At 39.6% G+C, this 27,961-nt stretch overlaps 1 protein-coding gene across 1 annotated transcript in view; it reads right to left on the bottom strand.

Moving 5' to 3' along the window:
- ZNF609 (zinc finger protein 609) overlaps positions 1 to 27,961 on the bottom strand; it is a 209,109-nt gene that overhangs the window by 167,762 nt on the left and 13,386 nt on the right. The window contains exon 2 of the mRNA XM_047074959.1: positions 14,574 to 15,447. Coding sequence (XP_046930915.1) covers positions 14,574 to 15,320 — 747 coding nt within the window. The 5' untranslated portion in view covers positions 15,321 to 15,447. The remainder of the gene's footprint in view (positions 1 to 14,573; positions 15,448 to 27,961) is intronic.

Genomic DNA, 27,961 nt, shown 5'->3' on the forward strand with positions numbered 1-27,961 from the left:
GAGTCACACACTTCTCCGACTGAGCCAGCCAGGTTCCCTGAACTTTGGAAATGGTTTTGAAAGATACAGAACACATAAGCAGGAGAAATGTGGGAAGGAACCATCCCTAAGATAAGATCAATAAAAGAATATTTAAGAAAAGATCATTTTTAGGGATGCCTGGCTGGCTCAGTCAATAGAATATGTGACCCTTGATCTTGGGGTTATAAATTCAAATCTCATAGCAGGTGTCGAGATTACTTAAAAATAAAATCTTTTTTTTAAAAACATAATTTTTACTAAGTGAGCACCACACTAAAATCTAAGTTTCCTTTAAAAGTACTGTTTTTGGAGGGCACCCGGTGGATGGCTCAGTCAAGTTAAGCGTCTGACTCTTGGTTTTGGCTCAGGTCACGATCTCACAGTTTGGGAGTTCGAGCCCTGCATCGGGCTCTGCACTGGCAGTGAGGAGACTGCTTGGAATTCTCTGCCTCTCTCTCTCAAAAATAAACAAACATTTTTTTTTTTTTTTAAGTACTGTGTTTTTGTTTCTTGGGAGGTATGTAGGCCAAAGACACCATCACTTCCTATCAACTCCTAATCTACCCTAATCTCAAATCTATCCTCATCTCAAATCCCTAGTCATAACCATTTCTAAAGATAAACCAGTCATTTGCCATTGTCTTACTAAGAGCAAGTAAATGCTTGGTAAGGAAAGTACAAATATTTGTTTGTTGTTGTTAAAAATAAAAACAAACCACCAAAGTTTACTTTCAAGCACTCATTCCCCACATCACAGAGCCCAACCCCACTATCTCTTCACTGCCACTAACTTCCAGACATACCTCTCACGCTGTCACCAGTTTTTTTCGACAAGCTTTCACCAGTATCAAAGCTTTATGGGGGCAAGGGAATGGGAAGGATTAAAGTGGATTTGCTGGCCCTTTTCTCCTGACTTGGGTTATTAGATATGAAATAGTGGATGAAATGTGACTAGGGAATAAAAACAAATGAAAAACCTGAAAATTTTGGACAAATATGAAAATGTCATTGTATTGTTTTCCAACTATCTTCCCAGACTTTTCTCTGCTCTGAATGCCACTTCAGGTCACTATCTAGCAGATAGCAGATGCTAGGGACAGCCCTACCTAACTTGGGTCCTAGGTAACACTTAATCTTTGCCTCTGTGTGACATCTGAGGACACTTAACTGTTTAGTTCTAAGGGAGTGTTTAGAGGGTAGGGAAGTGGCATTATTTTAAGACTTTAAGTCTGTTCCACATCTATTACCCGTTCTGAAAAGAAGCTCCATTTCACAAAGGCTAAGGGGCAAAACCCAGAACTTCCCAAGTCAGTAAGTTTAGAATGTCCATTTCTGGGAGCTTTGCCCTGCCCAAACTGCTTCCTAGGTAGAGGCAAATGGTACTTCTCTTCTTTCTCAGCGATGTATTGGCCTACACCCAGAATCATTTTTATTTAGCTCTTTAACATGAAAACTTCTGTTTAACCTGTCCTCTTGGGCATTTTATAAACTATGTTCTGTCCAAGAGCTGCCACTAGTGTACAGCTAAAAGCATAGCATGGGCATCAAGCCTTCAAATAAGGTATACCACATCTCTAAGCAGTGCCATCTCTAAGCAATAGCTTAATAGCAATTTCAAAGTATGGGTAAAACCTCATTGTCAACAGTATAATTGTTTTCTTGATACAACCAATGCTGTGCCCAGACCATGATGGATGCCCATATAGAACATAAAAAAATGGTCCTTTTTTTTTTTTTTTTAAAGGATTTTATTTTTAAGTAATCTCTACACCTACTGTGGGGGCTTGAACCCACAACTCCAAGATCAAGAGTCTCATGCTCCACAGATTGAGCCAGCCAGGTACCCCCCCAAATGGTTATGTTTTCCTGGTTACTTATTTTCAACGGGGGAGGAGGAAGAAAAGACCTCTCTAAATCTGCCTAACTAAATATAATCCCACTTCGTTAAGACAGGATTCTCAGAAATAACAAAAAATAATTAAAACAACATGCTGTTTTAAAAAGCATAGTTTAGATTCTAGCTCAAAGTCAGAAAAGGACAGAAAGTAGAGTACCTCAAAGATGTCACCAAAGACACTAAGCTTAAGAGAGACTAGGCTCAGGGATATTTATGTCAGTAAGAAGAGAATAGCTTTGTTCTTCAGTTTGCCTATAAAATAATTCTTGTTTAATTCAAGGCTAAGACTTGAGGCTACCATATAGAAATGGACTATTTCTTCACTGATCAAGGGAACTTAAAGAGAAAGAATTTGTGGGTATGAAGAACATTAAAGTTAGACTTGAAAAGTAAATGCTACAAGAGAATAATCACTATATTAAGCTGGATTCAATCCAAGGACCTATGAATCTCCACTACATAGAGAAATCTAGACCCCAAGATTTCCTCTGCCATAAAATAATTTGGTACACTAAATAGATAACTGGGTATATACATTTACCACAATCAAAGAACTTTATGTGGCTGGCAATTAAAAGAAAAGAAAGAACAATTTCAATGGTATAGGCCTCTTGGTTATTCCAGTCATTGAGTATACACTCTGGAGCGAGCCAGAGATGGTAGACTTGAACAGCCGTTCACTTATCTGGTTTCCAATCCCATGTGCTTCTCATAGTGTAAGTACTTAGCCAGGATTAGGGTAACTCTAGTTACAAATACACTTCATCAATACAGTCCGTAAACACAAGCCAGGTTTTACATGAGACCTCAACAAAAAAATAATGGTTTGTTTCAATGATGGAAAAAAACCTGTGTTGAATTTATGAAGCCAGTATGTCAATCTCCCAACATGGTGTCATACTAAGTGATTTTACGAGTATTTTCTGACCAAGTACTTCATACCCTGACTTTAGAACCTGATCCTTGTAAGAGATGGGAAAGGATAGGACAGATATCAGACATAAACAAAAATTAAAAATTTTCTCAACCTCTTTCTGAAATTGTTATAAGCAATCAGCTTGTTTGATTTCAAGTCTCCACATTCTCAATCTAAGCACATATGTATAAGCAAAATGAAAAATGCCTTATGGCATATTTTATCTCAAACAGACACTCTACCAGATGTTTAGGAATCTGCATACTGACGGATTTAAGATCTAGTCTAATATGGTGTATATAAATGTGTAGTCACATCGTATGATGACTTCTTCCCAAATTTGCCATTTTTTCTCTTCCTATTCAGTGGTATATGTATTTGAAATACTCCAAGACCTAAAAGGATCCATCTAAAGTAGAGATTAATGTAAATTCAGAAGGCATAGGTAATACATGTGCTAGTACTCAAAACCACATTTTAAATTTTATTATATGAGAATTTAAGGTCACATAATTATAATTCTGGCCAAAATATGGCATTCCATAATGTTCTGAACTGAATTTGCAGCATATTCAAATATGTGTTCATCTCTGAAAGCAACTGTAGCACTTTAATTATTCTTCCTCAGAGACTTAAAATCCCAGCAGGGAAATACCTTATACACAAAAACATTTAATTCTCTTCTTGATTTCAAATAAGTAGTATGCAGTATAAAGAAAACAAAAAGGAAATAACTTAGATGAGACTTCTATTTATGTGAGGTGATGCTCGGTCTTCTAAAAACAGCATGTTTAAAATCAGTGTGTCCAGAAACATGCTCAGGAATAAGGTCTTAATTGGACAGCTGCATTATTTTGGGGTACCATGAATTTCCAGAAAATTAGGGACACCTATCGTCTAATTAATAAGCACAGAAATACATTCAGAAACAGATTAGAAAATAAACTGGAGCACTTAGTTGGCAAGCATCTGACTCTTAATTTCGGCTCTGGTCATGATCTCATGGGTTGCTATCAAGCCTTGAGTTGGGCTACGAGATGGGCTTGGAGCCTGCTTCAGATTGTCTCTCTCCCTTTGCCCCTCCCCAGCTTATGCTCTTTCTCAAAGGAAGGAAAGGGGAGGGGGGAGAGGAAGAAGGAAGGAATGAAGGAAATAAACTGCTTTTATATTAGCAATAAGTTTAGATTATCTAAACCTGTCTCCTGCTCCCTTCTCATTTATGTTTTTTAAAGTATCACAAATAGTCAAATGCCAAATGTAGTCTTAAGAATTTTCCTCAAATTTGCCTTAAAAACTCTGGAATAATTTAAAATTGAATCAGTAACAATGATACGGATGTTTTCACTTAAAATCTATGAGAAACTCAGTAATTAGTTCTAATTAAGGGGGTAATAAGAAGTTAGAGTCATTCTAACTGTATTCCTAACTGATTGAACCCAACACAATGACTGAGAAATGAAAAAGGAGAGTTGGAGGAGAATCTTGAACACTTGAAGAATCATATATAAAAACACTTGAGAATCATATATCTAAAGTGTAGTGCATAGCTCCATCTAAAATGGCAAAAAACCAGGGTCAACTTCTACAATGACAGTGGCTTTTAGCCAAGAGGTACAATAAAATCATCTGTTAAAGTTAAAAAAAAAAGAAAATTACATGTTTGGGGTTCCCAGCCCTAAAGGTTTTACTTCAGCAGGGGACTTTTACTTTTTTAGTCACTCTAAAGTGACTCTGATATGCACCTCCAGTTGAGAAGCTTCCACACTAAAAGACTCTTCAGCCTGAATGTTAATTTCTCTAACCTCATATTATTTTGCTTGGTGTATGATTGTACATAAACCTCCTTTCTACTCCACTCTCTGTACCTTTCACTAACCTTTGATTCAGATACAGGGGTAAGTGCTTTACTTCTGAAGAAACATATCTAACAGGAAATATCAACTCTGAGTTGAGTGAGTTGGGTACCAGTTTACAAAAAACTTGTAATGGAAAGAACCCATTACTAAACAAAAACAGAGGCCAAGAGAAGACATACAGATGGCCAACAGGTACATGAAAAGATCTTCAATGTCACTAATCATCAGGGAAATGCAAATCAAAACCATATTAAATCATGACCTCACACCTGTTAGAATAGCTATTATTAAAAAGGCAGGGGCTCCTGGGTGGCTCAGTCAGTTAAGCATCTCACTTCGGCTCAGGTCCTGATCTCACGGTTTGTGAGTCTGAGACTTGCATCAGGCTCTCTGCTGTCTGCACAGAGACTGCTTTGGATCCTCTGCCTCCCTCTCTCTCTGCCTCTCTCAAACAAACAAACAACAACAACAAAAATTGTAAAAAAACAAACCAAACCAAACCAAACCATGGGGCGCCTGTGTGGTTCAGTCAGTTGAGCACTGACTCTTGATTTCAGCTCAGGTCATAATCTCGCAGTTCATGAGTTTGAGCCCTGGGTCAGTTGACACTCTTAACGCAGAGCCTACTTGGGATTCTTTCTCTTCCTTTCTCTCTGCCCCTCCCCTGCTCTCATTCTCAGCCTCTCTCAAAATAAATAAACTTAAAAAAAAATAATTAAAAAAAAGGCAAGAAATAACAAGTGTTGGTGTTGTAGAAAACAAAATCACTAATTTGAAAAGATACATGTACCCCCATGTTCACTGCAGCATTATTTACAATCACCAAGACATGGAAACAACCTAATGTCCATCAATGGATGATTAAAGAAAATGTGGTATATGTATATGTAAATAAAATGGAGTATCTTTCATTCATAAAAAAGAATGAAATCTTACTATCTGCAGCTACATGGAGGGACCTTGAGGGCACTATGCTAAGTGAAATAAGTCAGAAAAATACAGGGGTGCCTGGATGGCTCAGTCAGTTGAGTGTCTGACTCTTGATCTCAGCCTAGCTCATGAACTCACGGTTTGTGGGATTGAGTCCCAAGTTGGGCTCTGCAGTGACAGTGCAGAGCCAGCATGGGATTCTCTCTCCCCCTCTCTCTCTGCTCCTCCCCTGCTTGTGTGTGCTCATTCTCTCTCTCTCTCTGGCTCTCAAAATAAATAAGTTAAAAAAAAAGATAAATACTGTATGATTTCACTTATATGTGGAATCTAAACAAAACAAATAAACACTCAAACTCATAGATACAGAGAAAAGACTGATGGTTGCCTGAGGTAAGGGGTGAGGAGAGGGTGAAAAGGAGTTGAAATGAATAAGCTATGGAGATATAATTAATGTCTGGCATGGTGACCATAGCTAGTAATACTGTACTGCAGGGGTGCCTGGGTGGCTCAGTCAGTTAAGCCTCTGATTTCGGTTCAGGTCTTGATCTCACAATTCATGGGTTTGAGCCCTGCATCTGGCTCTGTGCTGATAGCTCAGAGCCTGGAGCCTGCTTTAGATTATGTGTCTCCCTCTCTCTCTCTCTCAAAAATAAACACACAAAAAAAATTAATAAAATAATACTGTATTGCATATGTAAAAGTAGTTAGTAGCATATATCTTGAAAGTTCTCATTGCAAGAAAAAATTTTGTAAATATATGTAGTTATGGATGTTAACTAGACTTACTGTGGTGATCATTTTGCATCATATACAAATACTGAATATGTCATACACCTGAAACTAATAATGTTACATCATTTATAGCTTAAACTAAAAAGACCAAGAAAAAATTTAATGACCAGGTCTGGCTCATCTAAACACAATCTAGTATTGGCTACTATGGCTAAAATCCAATAGTCTAAAATTTAAAAATACTCCATTAGTGTATTTTTCAGGCACAGTCAAATTATACTCTCCCAATGGACATTTCAGGTTAAAAACTGACCTCTACCAAAAATCTAGGAACTGCCTCTTTATTTCCTGCAGCTAGTGACAAGTCTACAAAAAGAAGTATCTTAATCCTTATTCTTCTCCTGCCTGTTCAGACTACCTATAGTTCTAATTCCTTCAAAAGGCTGAAATCTGCACTTCTTATGGATTAAAAGAAGGAAAAAAACTTTCTAAACTAAAGCAATGTTACATTCATTTCAATCCTGAAAAAATGGTTCAGAAGGCCTGAGTATATATTAAAACAAAACAAAACAAAACACAACTCTGATTTTAATGGGAAACAGCTAAGAGCCATGGTTCTACAACCTGAGATCAGCCCTGTACCAAAAGGAGTTCAACAAATGCTTCTAAACTAATCAAACAGTGTAACTCCAAACCTCAATGGCTCCAAATACTCTTAATCTCTCCTCAAGCCTTCCTTGAAATCAGGAGTTAGAATACAAGCGATCATCAACTCATTCCTTTCTAAAACCACCAGGGAGTTAATTCTTTAAAGTCACTAAAGATATCCTTGCATCTTAATTTCACAATGACCTTGCACCTCATACCAAGTAACAGTATCAGCAATAGTTAACATTTATTGAGTAGTTACTCAACGCTAGGCACTGTGCTGATTGCTTTTGTGCTTTATCTGATCTAATCTTCACAATAAGATCAGTACTATTATTCACTTCTATATTACAGAGGAGAAAAGCTTGGAAAAGTTAAATATTTTAAATACCTCTACTGCTCTCAAAGTCCCAAACCCTTAGGTATTCCTTCCAATTTGCTCCTCACTATTAAGAGGGGGGAAGGTGCTCTACAACAGCAGATCTCAAACTTTAGTATCATAGTCAAAGAAAGAGCTAATGTTGAAATACAAATTGCTGGGCCTCAACCCCAGGGTTTTTGATTTGGGAGATTGGAATGGGCTCTGATATTTGCATTTCTAACAAGTTGCCGGCTGCGCTGCAGCTGCTGGTACAGGGGACTACTGCTTTAGAAAGTAAAAGGAAGCAATCCCCTCTCACCTAAGCTGTCACTTTCTCATGTGAAAACACTTCTCTACAGAGTACTTCTAACAAGAGAGACACTTAGGATTTAAAAAAACCTCCAAGGTCTGAAAGCTGAAATACTTCTTTTTTCCCCCCACTTCACAAAGGTTCTAATATCACCAATGACATTAAGGCAGTGGATATCCAGAAAAAGGAAAATTAAGAACAGAATGATTGTAAATTCTGCTCAAGAGCCTCTTACCATCCACATTTTACTTCTTCTGCCTAAAAGTATTTCCTTTGGGTATCCTAGGGCAAGAGAAACGCCAAAAGAAAAAGGAGGTGGACTGTTTTATAATACTAAAAAATCGAGGACAGCTTCTAAAAATGTAATAGAATTTTGCCCTATAAACAGAAAATCTCTAAATGCTATAAATTTCTTCTCTTTTTTGTCATACTATCCTCCATCTCAAAAGAGCTATTCCCCTTACCCAAGACTAACCCAAAGTCTATCCTTTCTTAGGGAGCTTCAACACTGATTATGTCAATGTCATCTAGGATGAATGACTTCAGGCATAGGATTTGTTAAAAATGTCTCCTCAGCCAGCCAGGGAAGCTTCTTACTTGGGTGGGTGCTGTCAACCATGACTAAACTGTACCAAGAGAAATATATTTTAAAACATTAATATGGCCTGGCACCTTCCTGATGTTAATCCTTCCAGGCCCATCCCAATGGCACAACTGGGAAATTAACTGAAGAGAAAAGCAATCTTCCCTTTGCTCTCTACTTTCAGATGCTCCTCTTCTACAGCTTTGCCATGCACAGCCTCATTCTATACATATACACAGAGATAGAACATGCGCGCACACACACAAATAACTCTCGGCAGGAACCAAAAATCAAAGCCTAACCCCATGGTTTTGAAGTGAGCAAGTCCAATTTCCTTCTTTGTAGCCCTTGACACATGCTGGCTGGGAGCCGTCTGGATTTTTTTCTGCCTTGTTCCTGCACCAGAAGGCTCTGCACTGCAGGTCAGGGGATGATAAGGAAATGAACAGTGTAATTTCCAAGGCCTCTGAACACGGCCCTGTCAGCAGCTCTGGAGGCGGGTTACTCAAGCATGGCTTGAAGAGTGAAAACCACAGAGAGGAGGGCTCAGACAGCCAGCAGTGGCAGGATCTCAGCTGTGTATGTTACTGCCACCTCCAGCCTGAAAGCCCAAGCCCTGCTGCCTCCCTGGATGAGCTCTGCTGGTAAAAGCTCTTATACCCAAATGGCAAAAATACAAGTTCACACTAGGGGAGGAAGATTAAGAACTAGGACTTAGATTTTCCATGCACTCTTGTGTAGAAACAAAAAGCATTTAGTGCTCTTCCAGCATACACAAGATCGCGCGTGCTGGCAAACCCACAATAACATCTATCCAAAAAACCCAATCCCACATCAGGGATATGGCCAGAAAGGAAACTCAATTTATATGAAATAATGAAATTCAACAGGCTACTTCAAGATCTTTTGAAGCCAATTTTTGGTCTCCCCCCTTCTCCAACCCCTACTATAAACACCAGGGGCTTTAGAACACATCACCAGCATGAAAATTCTCCAACCTAGGCTTGGAACTTCTGAGCACAGTGCTCAAAATCTTAGCCAATATGTTTATCTATTTATACTGGGCTTCCTATACAGGTGGAATGTTATTGTATTTCAGCCCATTATTGCCTAGGGCATACTGAGACATATTTTAACTTAAATCAGGTTTTTTTCTTTTTCTAACATTTACGGAATGCTTCCTACGAATTCAGTATTTATTTCAGGGCTTCCTACTGAATGCTAATCACTATTCAAAGTGTTTTATATGAATTAAGTAGTTTAATCTCACAACAACCCTATGAACTATTGTTTTCCTCATTTTGCAGAAGAAAAAAATGGAGGTAGAACAGTTAAGTAACTTGATTAAGAACACTCAGTTAATAAGTGGCAGAGCTGGGATACACACCAGGTAGTCTGGCTCCAGAGTTTATGTGAAATTTAAATTTAGAAAGAAGGCTGGTGTTTTAACTCAAAAGTGGTGTCCAATACCCCCCTTATAAAGAAAATTCACAATGGTTCTCAAATGTTTAAGTATGTAACAATTATCTGGAGAGACCCTAAAACTTACTTAGCAGAACTGGGGCTGGATCCACGAATCTGCATTTTTGACACTCAGGTGATATGATACACATGGTTTTATGGGCCATATATTTAGGAACTCTACTGTAGATGGTAAACTGTAAGGTTCAAAGAGCAGGAATCTTCTGTTTATTCACTATATGTACCCAGCACCAAGCACAATACCTGGAATCTAAAATGCACTCAAAGTGTCAACTATTCTTCAATTAAAAATCTTTCAAATAAATAAAAATAAAATGCACTCGATTAATGTACCAAATGAATAATGGTATCCAACAGTATATCATGTCTTTTCAAAACAGTTAATATCTACAATACATTTAAGGTCTCCCTATTAGTGATAGGTCCAAGAAGCACCAGGTTTTTTTTTCTTTCTCACAATTGCAAATAATGAGGGAGCTGGCAATGCCTCAATGATTACAATGGAAATTTGAATGCAATATTCCAGAACATAACACACACACACAACCAAGCTCAAAGTAGCAGCTTAAAAGTAACTTTCCCTCTTTATATAGGATAGGTTCAACACCAGCTGAAATAGTTCTCTGCAAACATCATTATCATACCAAAGAAACTCACACTCAAGGATCCTTTGTTTACTGAGCCTCTACAATGTTAAAATCAGCAGGAAAAACAATGAAAACAATTTCAAGAGTATCTGGAAATTTACACCCAATGTTTCTAAGGTAGTCTTTAGAGTGGGCAAACAGAGAAGCCCTCCTGACAGTCGAAAACTTTTAATAAACCCCTGAGTAACAATATGCTATAAGAACCTGGGCACCAAAAACCTGGTCTCTAGGCCTGGCTTTGTCACTGACTACCTGTGAGAGCCTAGGCATGTCATACGACCTCCCTGGTCTTAGGTTCTTCCATAAAATGAGGAGACTGGACAAGATAATTTCCCTGTGGGCCCTCTTTGAATTACAACACCCAGATGGAAAACAGAGCTACTGAAGAAAAAATAAATTAAGCTCAGGCTTCGCTGCATCTCTGTCCCACATAAATATCAACTTGTTTTTAATTTTTTCCATGAAGAAAAATGCTGGAGGGCATTTGGCTTCAGGAGGAAAGGCTGACTGCTATGCCATCAATAGCTGAGATTGAACAGCTAGTTGAAGGAGGAAGGCGTTAAGAGAGAAAGCCTTGGATCAGAAGGAATAAAAGAGACCTGACCTTGGTTGGGCAATGAGAGACTGCAACAGGAGAGAACTGAGCTGGAAGGCATAAACTAGGGCAGGAAAAACAAAACCAAGGGCAAAGGAAGATGCTCTTAGAACACAGGATGCGATAGCAAGCATGATCAGAGGGGGAAAGAGCAAAGAGCACACACTTAATGGTTTTTTGGGTTTTTTTGTATCCTAAACTAATGGGGGTGGGGGGAGAGTGGTAATACATGTAACTTTCTGAGAGTAGCAGAAGCTGAGACCCCAAACAAGGGGAAAGCACAGTGCAGACTGTTCCTACCTTGCAAGATCAAAAACAGCAGCCAAAGAGCCCAGGGGAGCTTCTGGTTGCAAACCTATAGATCCCTTAGCCATTAGAGCCTACTGGTTACTTCATATGATTTGAAAAAAATAAGGAGTCTCACCTTAAATTCCTGGTTTAAGCCCAGACTCTTTCATAAGAGTCTGTACTGCAGGACAGACTCAGCACAGATACATCACTGCCTTCTGTGGTTTATAAATTCTTTTCTTCTTGCCTGTCAGACTGGCAATGCAAGCACTAAGCTCTAAGCTTGGAACATTCAGGCAGGCACGCTTCCTCCTCCCTACCTCCCCTTCCATCCCTAACTTAACAATCTATCAATCAAACCAAAGGCAAGGGAACAGGCAAGAGCTGAAAGGCTCTTGTTTATTCCTCAACATTCCCTCCCCCATCTCTTCAGCTGGCAGGAAGTAGGAGCAGCAGTATTCAATAACAATTTAGGGCAGCAGCAGTCGCTAAGAGCCATTTCTGGTCTCTCCTAGAACTCTGGGAAACATCACAGAAAGCCCTGCCAGAGAAAGGTGTGGTGGAGCTGAAGTGGGATGCCATGAAGGGAAATCCACATCCTTGGCTGACAGGTAATTCCCTCAGCCATAGCCTGAAATACCTACCTAGATGAGAAAGAAGGTCCTGAGGCAGATAATTTGAATACTCAAAGCTCCCTCATTAGCCAATGGGAGACATGTGACAATTCTATCCTATACCACAAACTCTATTTGTCTTCTGACACCAGTCAAGACACTTCCCAAATTTTATGAGTTTTCTTTCTTCATGATAGTTCCCAGTTCAGAGTATATAATTCCTAGATTATGTCAAAACATCTGTTTTGCTGTTTTAGTTCTGTTGGTTGTCCCCACATAGAAGGAACATTCCAAACCAATGAAGCCATAGGCAAGCCCGTATCTCAGACAGAAAAATCTTAAAAGAAGTTTTCACAGATTCAACCTACAAGCTATAGGAGTAATCATCAAACAATGAGCCCCTATTATGCCCTAAACCCTGGAGTCCTTGTTTCTCAAAAGCTTTTCTGCTTTAAGACTCCTAGCCTTCTTTCCCCTTCAGTCTTTCCCTCCTCCCATTCCAGAAACACTCTCTCTCTGCACAGTGTTTTTATCTCCTAGCAACTTCCAAACATTTATTTAAATAATTATTTCAACAATCAAAAGGCTTTGGAAAGGCACCCCCCAGAACCAAACTGTTCAGAAGGGTTGAAGAACAGGGAAAGGAATTGAGAAACCAGGGTTTGGCTTACAGTAACACCAAACTGCACAGCAACTTTCTGCTTCTAAAAGTACTTCCCAGCAATTTTATCTTTCTTCCAAAAACCGAACCACAGTCTCCCTCCCTTTTCTCTCTCATTCCATTGCCCCATTTTCAGTCTCCTTGGGAGACAAGCCTTATATAGCACAGTTATATTATTAAAGGGCAAACCTCTCCGGCACCAAGGTGTTTTCTTAACTGAATACATTGCATCTTTCAGCCCAATTATAATGTGAAGGGCAGCCACCCAACCGGTCCCTGGACATCTAAGAGAAAATAAGTTCCATTTGCTACTCTGTTGGAGACTACCATGGACATTTAGACTTAAAACTAACATGAAGCTCAGCATCATTAATCCTTTTACCTGTAGAGGACTACTGGGCCTACATGATTGTGACATGACTCAAAAGTTCTAAACCGAAAGGAAAATGAAGACCATTCTCAGAAGTGGCCACTTTTCAGCACAGGAAGAGCAATGATTATGAACATGGATATATGGCAAGAGTTTACTGCAGCCAGATGTAGGGAACAGTCTAATGGGCCTGGAACAGAAGCAAGAACTCCTGGTACTCCTAGGCCTCTTTAAAACAGTATTATCCATCTGCCCCCCAGAGAAAATGGTAAATCACAGCCCGCACAGGACGAGCCATGCCAGTAGCCAGCTGGAACTTGACGCTTCTGAGGTGGACTATAGCATCTGTCACCTAAAAACAGGCAGCTTCTCTGGCAGCTGCCTCTGGTGAAATGGAATGAACCATTGTGTTATTAGTGGAAGAAAATTCACAGCCCTGTTACTAGGGAAGCCCAGATGTTGCTAAGAGCTACAGATGTGCCAGAGGCAAAGACCAAAATACCTAAGGCAAAGAAAGCAAAAGCTACCACTGGAATCCAGGCACTGAGAGGACACCACCACACAAACATACACATCCAGCCTCTATTTATTAACACTTACATATGGAAATAGGTATTCCCTGTTGCAGCTGATGTAATTACAGAGAAACCAATTTATGCCGCATCTGCTGGGATCGGCTGAAAGCACAGGGTGAGCAAACACAAAGCAGAAAAATCAAGAGCCAGTGAAGAGTTCATCACCAAGCCAGCCGCTTTGCAGGAAATTGTAAGCTGAAGTTTAAAGCAGCCTGAGCTGACCCCAGACTCACACCTACTCTGCTCCAGCCCTGCAAGCTCTATTTCCTGAGACATGAACTAAGACCATCTTCCCAGAGGAGGAAAGCCCCTTCTGGGGCTGTAAGCACCTGTCCTTCCAACTCAAGCAGAAGGTAAGGTATCATTACACTGTTTGGCAGCTATTAAACCACCTGGACACTTTGATTACCAATAGTTGAGGGAGATTCTTGGCCAAGAACCATACTCTTAGTGGCCAAAGAATCTCTTTCAAGGCCAAACATGCATAGCCACAACACCAACTCATAAGGCCTGATTAAGTACCTCTTAGTACAGTCAGTACTTCCTGCTCCCTTATTTACGCTTTGCTCTTTGGTAGACACCAATAGAACACCTGATAGATATCATGCCATGAAACTTATTTAACCTTTTTTCTTCCAGAAACCCGGCAGCACCATCTATCCCATTAAGAACAGCTCTCCACTGAAAGCCTATCATCATCTTAGTAAGTTCATCAATAATTCTAAAGATGAAATACCAGTCAAGATGAGAAAACCACATACAGGCTGATGCTGGTCTCCAGCAACAAGTGTCTGAGGGTGATGGGACTAGGACAAGGTGGGAGTTTCTCCACTTGACTTAGAAGTCATACCAAGTAGCTGCCCCCAGCAATAGATATTCTCCAAAATGCCCAGGCCCGCTGTTAATGAATCTGTAGAGAATCCCCTAATTTGGAACAAAACCACATTATCATTACCAGCTGCTCTGACCTTGTAATCGGTCATTACCCACAAACTAATGAGCCTCCCACAGAGTGCACAAAGCATTTGGTGGTTAGTCCAGGGCAGTTCTGACTGGCAGTAGGCAGCCAGATCTGGCCACCTCTTACCTTTTCAGACTTGACTTTCTTTAGCGGGCGACACTCATTCTCCCCTTCCTCTGGCTCCGGTTTAGCTCCCAAAGGATTGAGCGCTGCCCCAGGCTCAATAGCTATACTCCCAAGTGGCTCCACAGCTCCTGTATCCACCCCTGCACTTCCATCATACTGACCACCCCGTCCTCCCAAGGGAACTGGCTGGAGGACCCCAGGATCCTTTTCTGAACAAGTCCCCACTCCTTCGCTTCTCTCCTTCTTGCTCTTAGATGAGCTGTTCTCCTTCTCCTTTTTGGAGCCGGCTACACTGCGGGATGCCTTAGCCGCCTTCTCTGAGCCCTTGGGAGCAATAGCAGCAACCAGGCTTCCTGCATTGGCACCATCTCCTGAGCGTCCCTGCACCTCTTTCTTGCTAGCTGCCCCCTCACTTGGAGTGAACAGGGAAGTCCCTGGAGTGGGCTTGCTAGTGTCTTTGCCACTCTTATTCCTTTTGGATTTTGATTTGCCTTCCTTCCCTTGAGGACCTGGCACTGGGGTCACAAACTTGATGTTGTCTGGCAGTGTGGCCACAGCATTGGGAGCCGGTATCCCCACCTCCTTTGAGCCTGACATTTCCAGTTTCTGCTGGTCCTTTTCCAGATCGGCGTCCAGGTCAATGATGAGATTCCCTACTCCAATGTCCCATTCATCCCCACTGTCGTATGTCTCAACCGGGTTTGCATCCACTCCTTTCCCTCCGGAGGCTCCACTGCTCAAGGACATCTTAGAGTCAACGTCCCACCTCAAGATTCAAGGCTCTTCCTTGCCCCCAGCTTTCCTATTTTCAGCTTCAGCTATGTTCTCAGACCTGCCACATTGGTCAGTACATGCCCAGTGGACAACATCATTGCTGGAAAAAGAAAATTTAAAGAGCTGTTAAAGGAAACAATACAGGCAAGGAGACAGCCTGAAATAAACTCCCACACAAAACAGACTGTTCCTAGGGGGCTATCACATCACAATGGACAAGACAAACAGGTTGAATTGTATTTCTAACCAAGTCACATTGGACCAGGGGAAAAGTTAATTCCCGCTCCATCTCCCTAGGGGAGAGTACAATATTTCCAATTGCCCAGAGATTCCGTGTTAAGTCTTAACTAGGAAACCTCTAGAGTTAGTTTCCCATTCCCCAGAGACTTCTTTCTACCACCACTGCCAGCTGGCAATCCTCCCTCAATCAATACAGGCCCTGGCACATAACAGATTCAAACTCTAGCACAACTTTACTCACACCCCCTTGGTCTTTGCTTCTTCTTGAATTATCAGAGACTCAGAACATGGACTTGCAAAGGCTGAATAAGCCCTCTATTAACAGGACCTGTCCTTACTAAACATAATATGGATTCCTTGTCATTTGACTTTTGGGGGGAAAACGTCTTATTATGATTAGGAGTGAAAGAAAAAAGCAAGCAGAACTAGGAAAAATACATTAGGATAGAAGACAAATATTGCAACTAGAGGAGACAATCCTCAGAGAGATGACTCAATCAACCCGCTTAATTTCAGTTAAATAAGCCTTACTGAACTCGAAATAGCATAATTCAGTGTGGCCTTTCCCACTTTTCACTAAAATATCTATGAAGACACACATGAAAAAATTTTACCCTGACTCAACACTACTAAAACCCCTAACAGCAGAACGTGAAGTAACTCTTCACATTTTTATATAAGACTGGTGGCACTGTATTGATAAATAACAAAGGCTTACCACATGAAACAGGGATTGGCTAAAAAAAAAGGCGGGGAGGGTAGAGAAGTCAATTTATAACTCTCCACTCTCCTGACTCATGAGACCTGGAAAGTGCACCAGCTAGAAAATCTAGAAGCCAACAGATACCATCCAGGTATTACTATGACAAAGAGTAAGAGTTCTGTTCTTGAAGGCAAAGCAAAATCCAACGGATAGCTTTCTACATCCATTTACAGAAGAAAGCTCCTAAGATGACAAAGAGCAAACCAGTGGTGGCACAATGAATCCTACAATGTGGATTTCCAACAGGTAAATGCTACAGATATGACAGAGAGACAAGACAAATTGTACTTTTTAACCTACTCTCTCAAGACAGTATCAAAGAACCAGGGTGCAGTTACAAGAGAAGACGTCATCCCAGGAAAGCAGAGCTGTACCAAGAAAATGCCTCCTAGCAACTCGGGTTGAAAAGAGAAAGGTATGCACATTAATCTGTCATTTAGCTGTAGATCTGAGAAGAAAATACATCCTTTACCCAAGTAGAGAGAGAGTTTAGTACCAACAGAACAACCATTGCTGGCATCGAGTCTACACAGATCTTACTTCATAACAGGAAGAGCAAAATGAGGGTGGGAGTGGGAGGTGGGGTGGCGGAAGGCATGATGTAGGAACTACGAAAACATGACACCCACAAGGTAAAGGAAACATAATCCCTGAAGAGTAAGAAAAATGGTACCTCTGAAAACGTCTAGAATTCTAAATTTTTGTTAAAATGTTTGGAATTCTCAATACTATCTAAGAAATCTTGGCCTACAGTAAATACTAGTGTAGCACATCTTTGTTCATTCATTCAAAAAACTTGTATTTATTACCTTCTCTGTGCTAGTCTCTAAACTAGGTACTGGGGATACAACAGTGAATAAGTGAATAAGGCAGTGGAACATGGTACTGAAAATAATTCTATTATGAGGGGCAGCAAGGATTTCTAGAAAAGGGAATGCCAACTGAAATCTGCACTATAGTGGATTATTAAAGCATAGTTCTTTCCAGCATCATAATTTATTACCTCTGCAATCTTTGCAATTGTGGCTAGGCTTAGAGCATAACACATTCACATTTACTTATGGCTTACCCACTTTCCTCCAGAGCTCTACTATCATCAGTCTGTAATTCAGCCATTAAAACAACCCCATGTTTGTTTAACCCTGGAAAAACAAAACTTTCAGAAGACTTTCCTTTAAAAAAAACACAAAACACAACCTTCTTCTAGAAAACAGGACTGTGATGAAAGAGAGACTCTAGGTAAAAGAATATAAAGTACATAAAAATGGTAGTGCTCAGAGAGCTTGATAGTTCTCACTTTACTATACTGGCTGAGCTATCATATGGAGCAAGATAAATGAAGTATGTCAGTAAGGAAGAGATAGCATTAAGAAGAAAACAGGCAGAAATAAAAGGATATGAACTTAGATAAAAGGATATGACATTTTTTTAAAAAGAAAGATGCAAAAAACAAAAAATGAACTTCCTATTAAAATTCATACAGAAATCAAAAAAGCACAGACCTGAAACTGGGAAATGATTCAGTAAACTACAAGAAAACCTGAGATATTTTTCTAGAACACAAAGGAAAAGGCAGCAAAAAGAAAATGAGAAAAATTGAGAGAGATATACCATTTAATAACACTGAAAAGAAAACTGAGGAGATTAGAACTGGGAGGAAAACCACCCATCAAGACATAATAAATGAATAGTGTTTTGAGCTGAAAAAGATCCTGCATGCAGATTGAAAAGGTTTACTACTTTCTCAGCAAAATCAATTTAAAAAGCCAAACTTGCACACATTCTGGCCAAATTCTCCCAATTATAAAGGACAAAAATTGGGCCAAATTCAGACTGCTCTGCAATATTAAACGTTATAAAAGAATGAAAAAATCTACAGAATTTTGAAGAAAAAAGGTTGTTGGTCAAGTCTTACATGGAGTCAAGGTGTTTGTCATGTATAAATGTAATAGATTTTCAGTCATGTAAGAACACATGTACATGTATATCTATCTTGTTAAAAAAAAAAAAAACTATCTAAAGCCCTAAAGTCAGTTCAGTAGCATAAATGTGAATAATTCTTGGAAACACAAATACCAATTAAATTTTGTAATCTGAAGAGTAAACTTGATATTAAAGATAATAAAAATTATTCCTGAGAAATATGAGGTAAAATCAATGCCTATAATAACGCAGAACCTAAAGTTCAGCCTTAACACTAGTAAGGGAAGACACTTCCTCAAATTCCTCTTGCCCCAATTCCATATGTCCTGGCAAACTGTTTTGTTTTTTCTAGTAAGCAAGATAAATTGCAATTTTTTTTTTTAATGTGCTTCTTCTCAAAAAAGAGCTGGAGATGAAAATTTGAACATCTGGTGGCCTGTGCTCATTTCCAGGTTCTATATCTTAAGTGATATTCATTAAATAGAAGGGTGTCCAGAAGAGTATAATGAAAGACCAAGAAACCATTTTTTGTAAGAGCAAAGTCTTATAAATTGGTATTCCTTAGTCTGGAAAGGAGAAAACGAGCGAGACAAGTTGGTAAGCTTCAAACTTACGATGGTTGCAATGCAGAAGAGAGAAACTTATCCTCTGATGCTGACAGTAGAAACAGGACCAGTGAGTAGAAGTTACAGAATGACAGATGTTTAACTGAGGAAGAAATTCAATAACCTGAGATTTCCAACACTGGCCCACAATGCCATAATGAAGCCATATCTTTATCTCTGAAAGTACTGAGCAGAAAAAGCTTAATCCTCTGTCAACGAAATTACATAAAGAATTCCTCTATGTGTAGTAGAAAGTAGTCTGGACATGCCTAGAGCCTTTTTCAAATCTACAGTTCTATTAATATATCTATCAAAAAGTGCTTTCCCTACTACAAAATTACCCAGAATTTCTGAATAAAGAGGATGCAAACAAAACATATCCTAAGGACTGATTTTAGTAGTTTTAATGTTGTTTGGAGAGCCACTGTCCTATTTTTGAGAGTGTTGAGTTTTCATAAGTACTACTTTTACTCAGGTGACTTTTCAGAAAATCCAGTTTTCCAAACCCAGCAGGCTTCACAGTAACTTTGGTGGTACCTTTCCAAAGATACACTGTAAAATTGCCAAGGATTCTTTAATCAGCCTGGCTGCAACAGCCAAACCACTTCCCATCTGCTCCCTACAGCATCCCTGGCTTTAGACTGCTAATAATCAATTCTCTGACAGGTCACTGCAGAGATGTTTAACCCCAGGAGGCAGGGCAACTAACATGCTTGCTGGAAATGAAAAGCACTGACCTCTTGCTTCCATGGCAGTTAAAGTGAAGAATCAGGAGAACCAATACCTTACAGAGACCACAAGGCACTTTGAACTTGCAAGAGCTTCTGCACATATTTTCCTCTCTCTCTTCTCCTTCTGCCTAATTGTACTCCACTTCCTTATTTAGGACCACAGTTCACCAGACTCTGGAACTACTTGACAGTACCATTTATTCTTTGTTCCTGCACCTGATGGCCAACAACTCCTCTCTGTGCGAATATAGCTAAGGGACCAAGATAGGCCAGGACAATCACTCCCCATATCCTGTACCTATAACAACAGAAATTCAAATCCCACTTTCCTCTCTGGAATCCAATTCCTCTCTCAGACTCCCAGCCCACAGACTGGTTTGTAATCACATATTTCGGGTCATTAATTACTTTTTATTTATTTATTTTTCAGAGAGACAGCGAGAGAGACAAGGGGAGGAAGACAGGGAATCTAAAGCGGGCTCTGTGCTGTCAGTGCAAAGCCTGATGTGGGGCTCAAACCCACAAACAGTGAGATCATGACCTGAGCTGAAGCTGGACGCTCAACCGACTGAGCCATCCAGGTGCCACTGTTAATTACTTTTGAAATACACATGCCACAGATCACACCACTCTCCTACCTCAGGAATGAACAAGGACTCTCTTCAAGATGGCTAAGAATGAAAAGGAGTCTTCATGTGAGGTCTGTGTCCCTGCCCAGAGGACATAAGCAGCAAGTGACCCTAATGATGTCCAAACATAATAAGGACAATACTTCTCTTTCCACCCACAGAGAGCTCTGTATCCACCCTAGAGGACTATATGAAGACAGCATCTCTTTAACTGCCAACTACCCACAGATAATCTGGTTTAAGTAGCAAATCGTCCAATGATGTTCCACTGTAAATTTATCTGTCCTCTCCTCTTCTTATGGGTTTTAGATCAATCTTCTTATAGTCTTCGGCCTAAGTGACAGTTGTATATGAGTATATATAATCTGCTTGGGACCACAGAGGTCATACACATTTAAATGTGAGGGTGACCTGACTAGGTAGTTCCCTCCAAAAGCTGTCAGGACAAAGGGAAAACAAAAACAAAAACAAAACACTACATTCAATTTTACGAAGATAGCATGATGTAGAAAAAAGAGCTCTGAATTTAGAATCAAGATATGATTTCTGGGTCACCTGGCTCAGTCAGAAGAGCATGAAACTCTTGATCTCCAGGTTGTGAGTTCAAGCCCCAGGTTGGGGGTAGAGATTACTAAAAAATAAATAAACTTAAAAAAAAGAGAGATGTGATTTCTAGACTCAAATTTCCAATGATCCTAGCCAAGTTGCTTCATTAAATAATAATTATTTCATTTATAAAATGGAGGAAGTATCCATCATGGTTCTAAGCATATTATGAGCATACAAATTTGAAAAATATAAGACAACTCATATTTAAAAAAAAAACTCAAAAGTATAAAATGACCCACATACTCTTTTTTGTTTAGAAGAATTTTTCACAAGTTTATTTTGAGAGAGAGAAAGAGAGAGTGAGCACATACACACACACAGGGAAGGGACAGAGAGAGAAGGAGAGAGAATCCCAAGCAGGCTCCACACTGTCAGTGCAGAGCCTGACACGGGGCTCAAACCCACAAACTGCAAGATCATGAACTAAGCCAAAATCAAGAGTCAGATGCTCAAATGACTAAGCCACCCAGGTGCTCCCACCCACATATTCTTATATGGTCCTAGGAATTTAAAGAGGACTGTTTTACAATTATACCTTGTACAGAGTATCAGGTATTTTTACAAATTAAATTGCAGGTAGCACTGATCTCAATCTAAGTTCTGTGAAAGAAAATGGCAATCCTTTTTTCTTCCATGAACTCAGCAGTCCCAACTTTTTTTAGGATACTCCTACCTTCAGGTGTAGTTCAAAACCCTACACTATAGTGACAGACAGACTCACTCTATCTTCCTTAAAAAATCCCTCAAGGCCTGGGGCACCTGGGTGGCTCAGTCGGTTGAGCATTTGACTTTAGCTCAGGTCATGATCTCACGGTTCGTGGGTTCAAGTCCCGCATGGGGCTCTGTGCTGAACACTTGCTCAGAGCCTGGAGCCTGTTTCAGATTGTGTCTTGTTCTCTCTCTCTGTCCACCCCTCCCCACCCCCCCGCCGACCCCCGGCTCATGCTCTGTCTCACTTTGTCTCTCAAAAATCAGTAAATGTAAAATTAAAAAAAATTTTTTTTAATCCCTCAGGGCCAAGGTACCCATCTTAAAGCTCAGTTTTAACATCCGGGCTATCTCTTTTACCACCTGTTCCAATCCACTAGGTTGTTGACCCCACTGATAGGACAGGACTTTTTGTGTGAGATTCATGGATTGGATGCCCCAGGGAAGGGTCAATAAGCCAATGGGATACAAAAATGCTGCTAGAAGAAAACCATATTATACCATCTTCCCTGAATTCCACACGCTACCCTGAAATCACTTTGGGCTTAGCCAGCCTCAGATGAGGCTAATACAACATGTAAACCATCCTCAGTGACTCTGAGCTTACCCAGCTGGAAGAAGAGGCATCTCCCTCTCCACCTGCTACACTTCATAGGCACTCACTAATCAACTGAATTTCCACCTAGGGCTCTAACGAGAAACAATCAACTTTCCTTTGGGTCTCTCCCTTAATTTATTACATTAATTACTGTAACAAAGGAACTGTGTCATCTCCTCAAGTACCGTAGCTCTCAGCTTATATCTCCAATGGGGGATCAGATAAAGAACAGACTAACAGTGCCAATTTGAGAAGATGGATCCAATTCAACAGGGCTCATCTGACCATGTGTCACCTAAGGACAGAAGAGTAAAAGGTATAGCGTCTCAGTCCCTGAGTGTTTTTATGCTGCATCTCATGAATGGTTTTATGGTCCTCACAGGCTGCTATTCTCAGACAAAGATTATGAGGCTTGACCTGTTTCATCTCACATAAGCAAATGACACTTCCACCAAGACACAGCTATTCAACAGGGCTCAGGCTTAGAGCCTTGGTGTTTGTTGATACTGCTCTGTGCTAGCATACATAATAGGCTAAACTGTATACTGAACATGTAAATAATTCCATCACAACACTACAGGGATTCATTTAGTGGAACCAGTCCACAGAGAAAACCCTTACCAAGTGCTACGTGTAAGTAGACCAAGAAGCAAAGACCATTTAAAAAATAAAGCCCGACCATTCCCCTAATAATTGGAGGACTATATAGCCCTTTATAATTTAGTTCTAATCGCCAGAAATAAACTTTCTGTGCTAAAGAGAAAGAGGTCAAATTCTCAGGGGAAAAAGTGAATAGTGGAGATAGCTAGGAATCAGATCTAAGAAATCAGCCCTCCACACAGAACTGCTGTGTGAAAACTTTTCTGTATCCCAATCATCTCATCTCTAAAATAGGTCATAATATGGGATGAGTTCATAGGCATGAGGGAAAGGAAATAACCCCAGTATTTTTCAGGAAATACAAGGAATTACCTTCACTTCTTATAGACCTCACCTCCCTTCCTAAATCTTACACAAGAACTACTATGCTATACTAACTCTAAAGAGCAAAGAAAACCTATCAAAAGGTAGCATCTACACTGTTAGCCATTGGGGGAGGGGAGAAGTGGTGGAATCCACATGCACACCCTCAAGGCTATCTAAGCCAGGTCTATTCTACTTCTCCAGCCCTATCTCATAGTCACACTCTGTCTTCTGTACCACTCTCACCTTAGTGCCTTATAGCTTTTACCTGAAAGGCACTCCCCTGTGCACGTCCTACCTCCCAATGTGTGTGATGATTTAATAATTGTTTTATCTACTAGACTGCAAGCACCCCAAGGGCAGGGGCTGTCTCTTGCTCACCATTGTATCCTAACAGCATTTGGTTCACAGTTGACCCTCAATTAAATATTTTGGTCAATAAATGAGGGAATGAACACTGCTTCCTCAACAGGTGAGGTGCCCAGGCTGCCATTTCTCCTCTATTCTTCCTTCAGTTGCATTTGTCACTAGTTATAAACTGTCTCAATTATCTGACAGTCTTCAAATGTACTTGTACAGAGTATGGATTCCTCTCTCTAGGATAAAGGATGCAGGTTCATTAAGAGTCCAGAGGGGTTATCAACAGTCAAACTATTCAAAGAGCCCAAGTGTCCATCAACTGATGAATAAAGATGTGGTATATACATGCAATGGAATATTATTCACTCATCAAAAAGGATGAAATCTTGCTATTTTGCGATGTGGATGGAGCTAGAACCTATTATGCTAAGCAAAATAAGTCAATCAGAGAAAGACAAATACCATATGATTTCATTCATATGTGGAATTTAAGAACAAAATAGATGGGGTACCTGAGTTGCTTAGTCAGTTGAGCATCTGACTCTTGGTTTCAGCTCATGATCTCATGGTTCATGGGACTGAACCCCACATTGGGCTCTGAGCTGACAGCACACAGCCTACTTGGGATTCTCTCTCTCCCTCCTTCTCTCAAAATAAATAAAATTTTAGGGGCACATGGGTAGCTCATTAGGTTGAGTTCAACTCTTGATTTTCGCTCAGGTTATGATCTCAACAGTGGGTGGGTTCAAGCCCTGCATCAGGCTCTGTACTGACAGTGTTCAGCCTGCTTGGGATTCTTCCTCTCCCCTCTCTCTCTGCCCCTACCCTGCTTGCTGTCTCTCTCAAATAAAAAAATAAACTTAAAAAATTAAAAAAAGAAAAAAACTTAACAAAACAAAACCCATGAACATACGGGCCGGAGCAAGGGAGGGTGGAGAACAGAGGGAAACAAACCACAAAAGACTCTTAATGATAGAGAACAAACTTGCTTGATGGAATAAGATAGGTAGGAGATGGGCTAGATGGGTGATGGGTACTAAGGAAGGCACTTGTGATGAGCACTGGGTGTTGTGTATAAGTCATGAATCACTGAATTCTACTCCAGCACCAATATTGCACTGTATGTTAACTAAAATTTAAATTAAAAAAAAAGAGAGAGAGAGAGAGAGAGAGAGAGAGAGAGAAAGAGAGTCTAGGGGGATGGCTAGAAAACAAAAGTCTCCACATTTCTTAAAATACCTATGTGCTCCTGAGTATTCTCTTAACCTTCAAATAGTCTCATCCATACACAACACAGCTGCTTCCCAAAATAGGGCTGGTACACAGATCAGGTGTTCTGGACATAACCAACTCCTGAGAGTCCTCATTTATAAACTTAAATGTATGGTAAAATCTATCAGACTTAAACCACGAAGTTTTTACATTTTAAGCACTTATAAATCAAAGATGACAGAAGTCAGGAAAGTGGTCATGTCTGTGGGGGTGGTGGTTAATGGCTGGGAAGAAGCATGAAGGAATCCTGTGGGGCTGGAAATGTTCTCTATCTTGAACTAGATGGTGGTTATATGGCTGTACAAATATGTAAAAACTGAGTTGTACACTTACGATTAGTGTACTTGATGCACTTTATTACATGCACATTATATTAAAAAAAAAAGTAAAATAGTAAATATCCATGAACAAGAGAGCTGCATTACTGGATCATGTTCCTGGTCCTAAAGCAGCATTTCATGCAATCATGGTAAAAAAGAATCATGGCATTGGGGTGCCTGAGTGGTTGAACTGGTTAAACGTCCGACTCTTGATTTCAGCTCAGGTCATCAGCTCTCGGTTGGTGGGATAAAGCCCTGCTCAGGCTAAGTGCTGACCACATGAAGACTGCTTGGGATTCTCTCTCTCCTTCTTTCTCTGCCCCTTCCCTACTCCCTCTCTCTCTCAAAAATAAATAAATAAACATTAAAAAACAAAAGGAATCATGGTATCAATCTTCATAGGCTAGGACATTTAAGGGGAACAGTAAAGAAAAAAGAAAAAGGAAAAGAAAGGAAGAAGCTAATTAAGCATTATCCTATGTTTCACTATGTCTCACTATTGTGAGATTTACAGATCTGGTAAAGAATCTGAAAAAAAATAGTGATACAAACCAAAATAAATAAGGTAGTTAATGATACTGAGATCCTAGAAAAGACAAAAATTATACAAAAAAAAAATAATAGTAGTATACTAAATGGCTCAATAGTAAACAATATGTACACAACACAATGAATAACGAATACTGATTTAACCAAAAATTGTGACCCAACTATACTAAGAGGATTTGAAGGAGAGAACAGTTGGAAAGTATATTATTATTTAGATACAGGAGTAAACCTAAGATAAAGACTAAAAAGTGTAAAGCTGTTGCCTGCTGGGAGTAAGACTTGGTGGTAGAAAGGTATAAAAAGTGGATTACTGATTTTCATTAAAAGACATAGTACTACTTGATTTTCAATATATAGTTCATGGAAAGGCAAAAACAAAAAAGTATATTATTAATCTGATTAAAAAACACATCCTGAAATTTTATAAAAAGGATATACTCCCCTAAAATCCCTGGGTTCACTTAATAGGTTATCATAAATGTATTAATCCAATAATTTATCAAAAATCTTATGGTAGGGGAGCCTGGGTAGCCCAGTCAGTTAAGTGTCTGACTCTTGATTTCGGCTCAGGTCATGACGTCACAGTTCATGAGTTCTGTCTCCCCCACTCTCTCTGCCCCTCTTCTCCTCACAGGCTCTCTCTCAACAAATAAATGAATGGATGAATATTTTTAAAAATCTTGTAGGAGACAGGAGGAGGGGCAGCAGAAGTGAGGCCGGTGTGGTTATAAAAGGGCAAAGTGAGGGACCTTTGTGTTGACGGAACTGTTTTGTATCTTGACTGTGGTAATAATAAAACTGCACAGAACTAAATATATACACTCATAAATGGGTACAAGTAAAAGTGAAGAAATTTGAAGTGGGTGGATTGTATCAATGTCAATACCTGGTTGTGACATTGTACTATATAGTTTTGCAAAATACGACCATTGGGGAAACTCGGTAAAAGGGTACGAGGGATCCCTCTGTATTATTCTTACAACTGAAGTAGACTCTACAATTATCTCAAAATAAAAAGTTTAAGAAATCATTGAAACAAAAAAAATCAAACACAAAAACTTTCTTGACCTTGTTTTTATTTTTAATTTCTACTTTTAAGTATTTTATTTATTTACTGTTGATAAGAATACCCATAATTAAGCTAAATTTATTTCTGACTTGAAAGAGTGCTCTCTATCCAATACAGGATCTTAAGAACTGGTAAGTAAGTCTGTATGTTCTTCTCATCACTTGATAGGATTTGGTAATCTAGTGTTTTTAAAAGACGAAGTTTCTTTTGATATGTCTTGATTAAAGCTTTTACCACTTTTGGTCAACAGCTCTGGATATATTTCTTAGGGATAAGCAGAACAGACAGTTATCACAAACATAAACAAACCTTGGTTTTGCTGAGGGAAATTTATTTTTACTTTACTGAGTTCTGATTTTCTTCCTAAAGATGCCCACCATTTCCCTGGCAGCACACTAAGCTAGTTTTTCTAGGAACAGCTGACCAAGATTCCTAGTCTTCTTTGGGGCTACAAGTGCTAGCTTGAAGTTATTAACTCATGCTAAGAAAGTGGTCCAGACTTTCTACCTGTTCTTAAATGTAACACTTGTCTACATTAAAACTCATCTTCTATTTTTCATCCCCCCAACACACCCAAGATATTCCTGATGTTTATAATCTATACAATTTGGGAGCCCATCTGAAAGAGCTTAATGTCATGGGAAAATTTGAATATGTCACTTATGTAAAACTCATTAAAAGGTCAAATAAGATGAGTGTTATTGCTTCAACTCTTCTACCTAGAAGAACTCATCAGTATGGTTCCTGGATGTAATGTTATGAGGAACCAGCACAGTACAATGGAAAAAACAAAGCAAAACAAAACTAGGAAAGAGGCAGAAAAGCTCAATCCTACTCCTTACTCTCCCTTAGATATGTAAACATCTCAGGCAAGTCACTGCACTTATTTGAGCCTCAGTTGTTTCACCTGTAAAAAGCTGAGATAATCAATATACCATACAAAGTGTAGTACTCTCAGTAGAAACTGGGACTGCCCCCTAACAGTAAACTCCTTTATAGTCCATAGCAAGATGAATCTTTACTTGAAACAGAACCAAAAAAACAACAACAAAAAACAAAAGACTAAAAGTTGCCTCTTAATTAATAGTTGAAGTCAGGTTTGTGCCTACCTTACAAAAGCCCAGTTTTTAGAGCTTTTGAGGTTTAGAACTGCAGAGAAGGAACCATGGACCTATAAAAGTATTCACTGTCAGAAAGTCAGTTTGCTAATGCACAACAAAACATTTTCTCCCATTCCATAACTAAAGTTTTTAAATAGCCTTGGCCTAACTTTAA

Source organism: Lynx rufus, unplaced genomic scaffold (assembly GCF_022079265.1).
Source record: "Lynx rufus isolate CCGP_SWC_20201006 ecotype Redwood Valley unplaced genomic scaffold, mLynRuf1.p SCAF_13, whole genome shotgun sequence".
NCBI classification, from domain to species: Eukaryota; Metazoa; Chordata; class Mammalia; order Carnivora; family Felidae; genus Lynx; species Lynx rufus.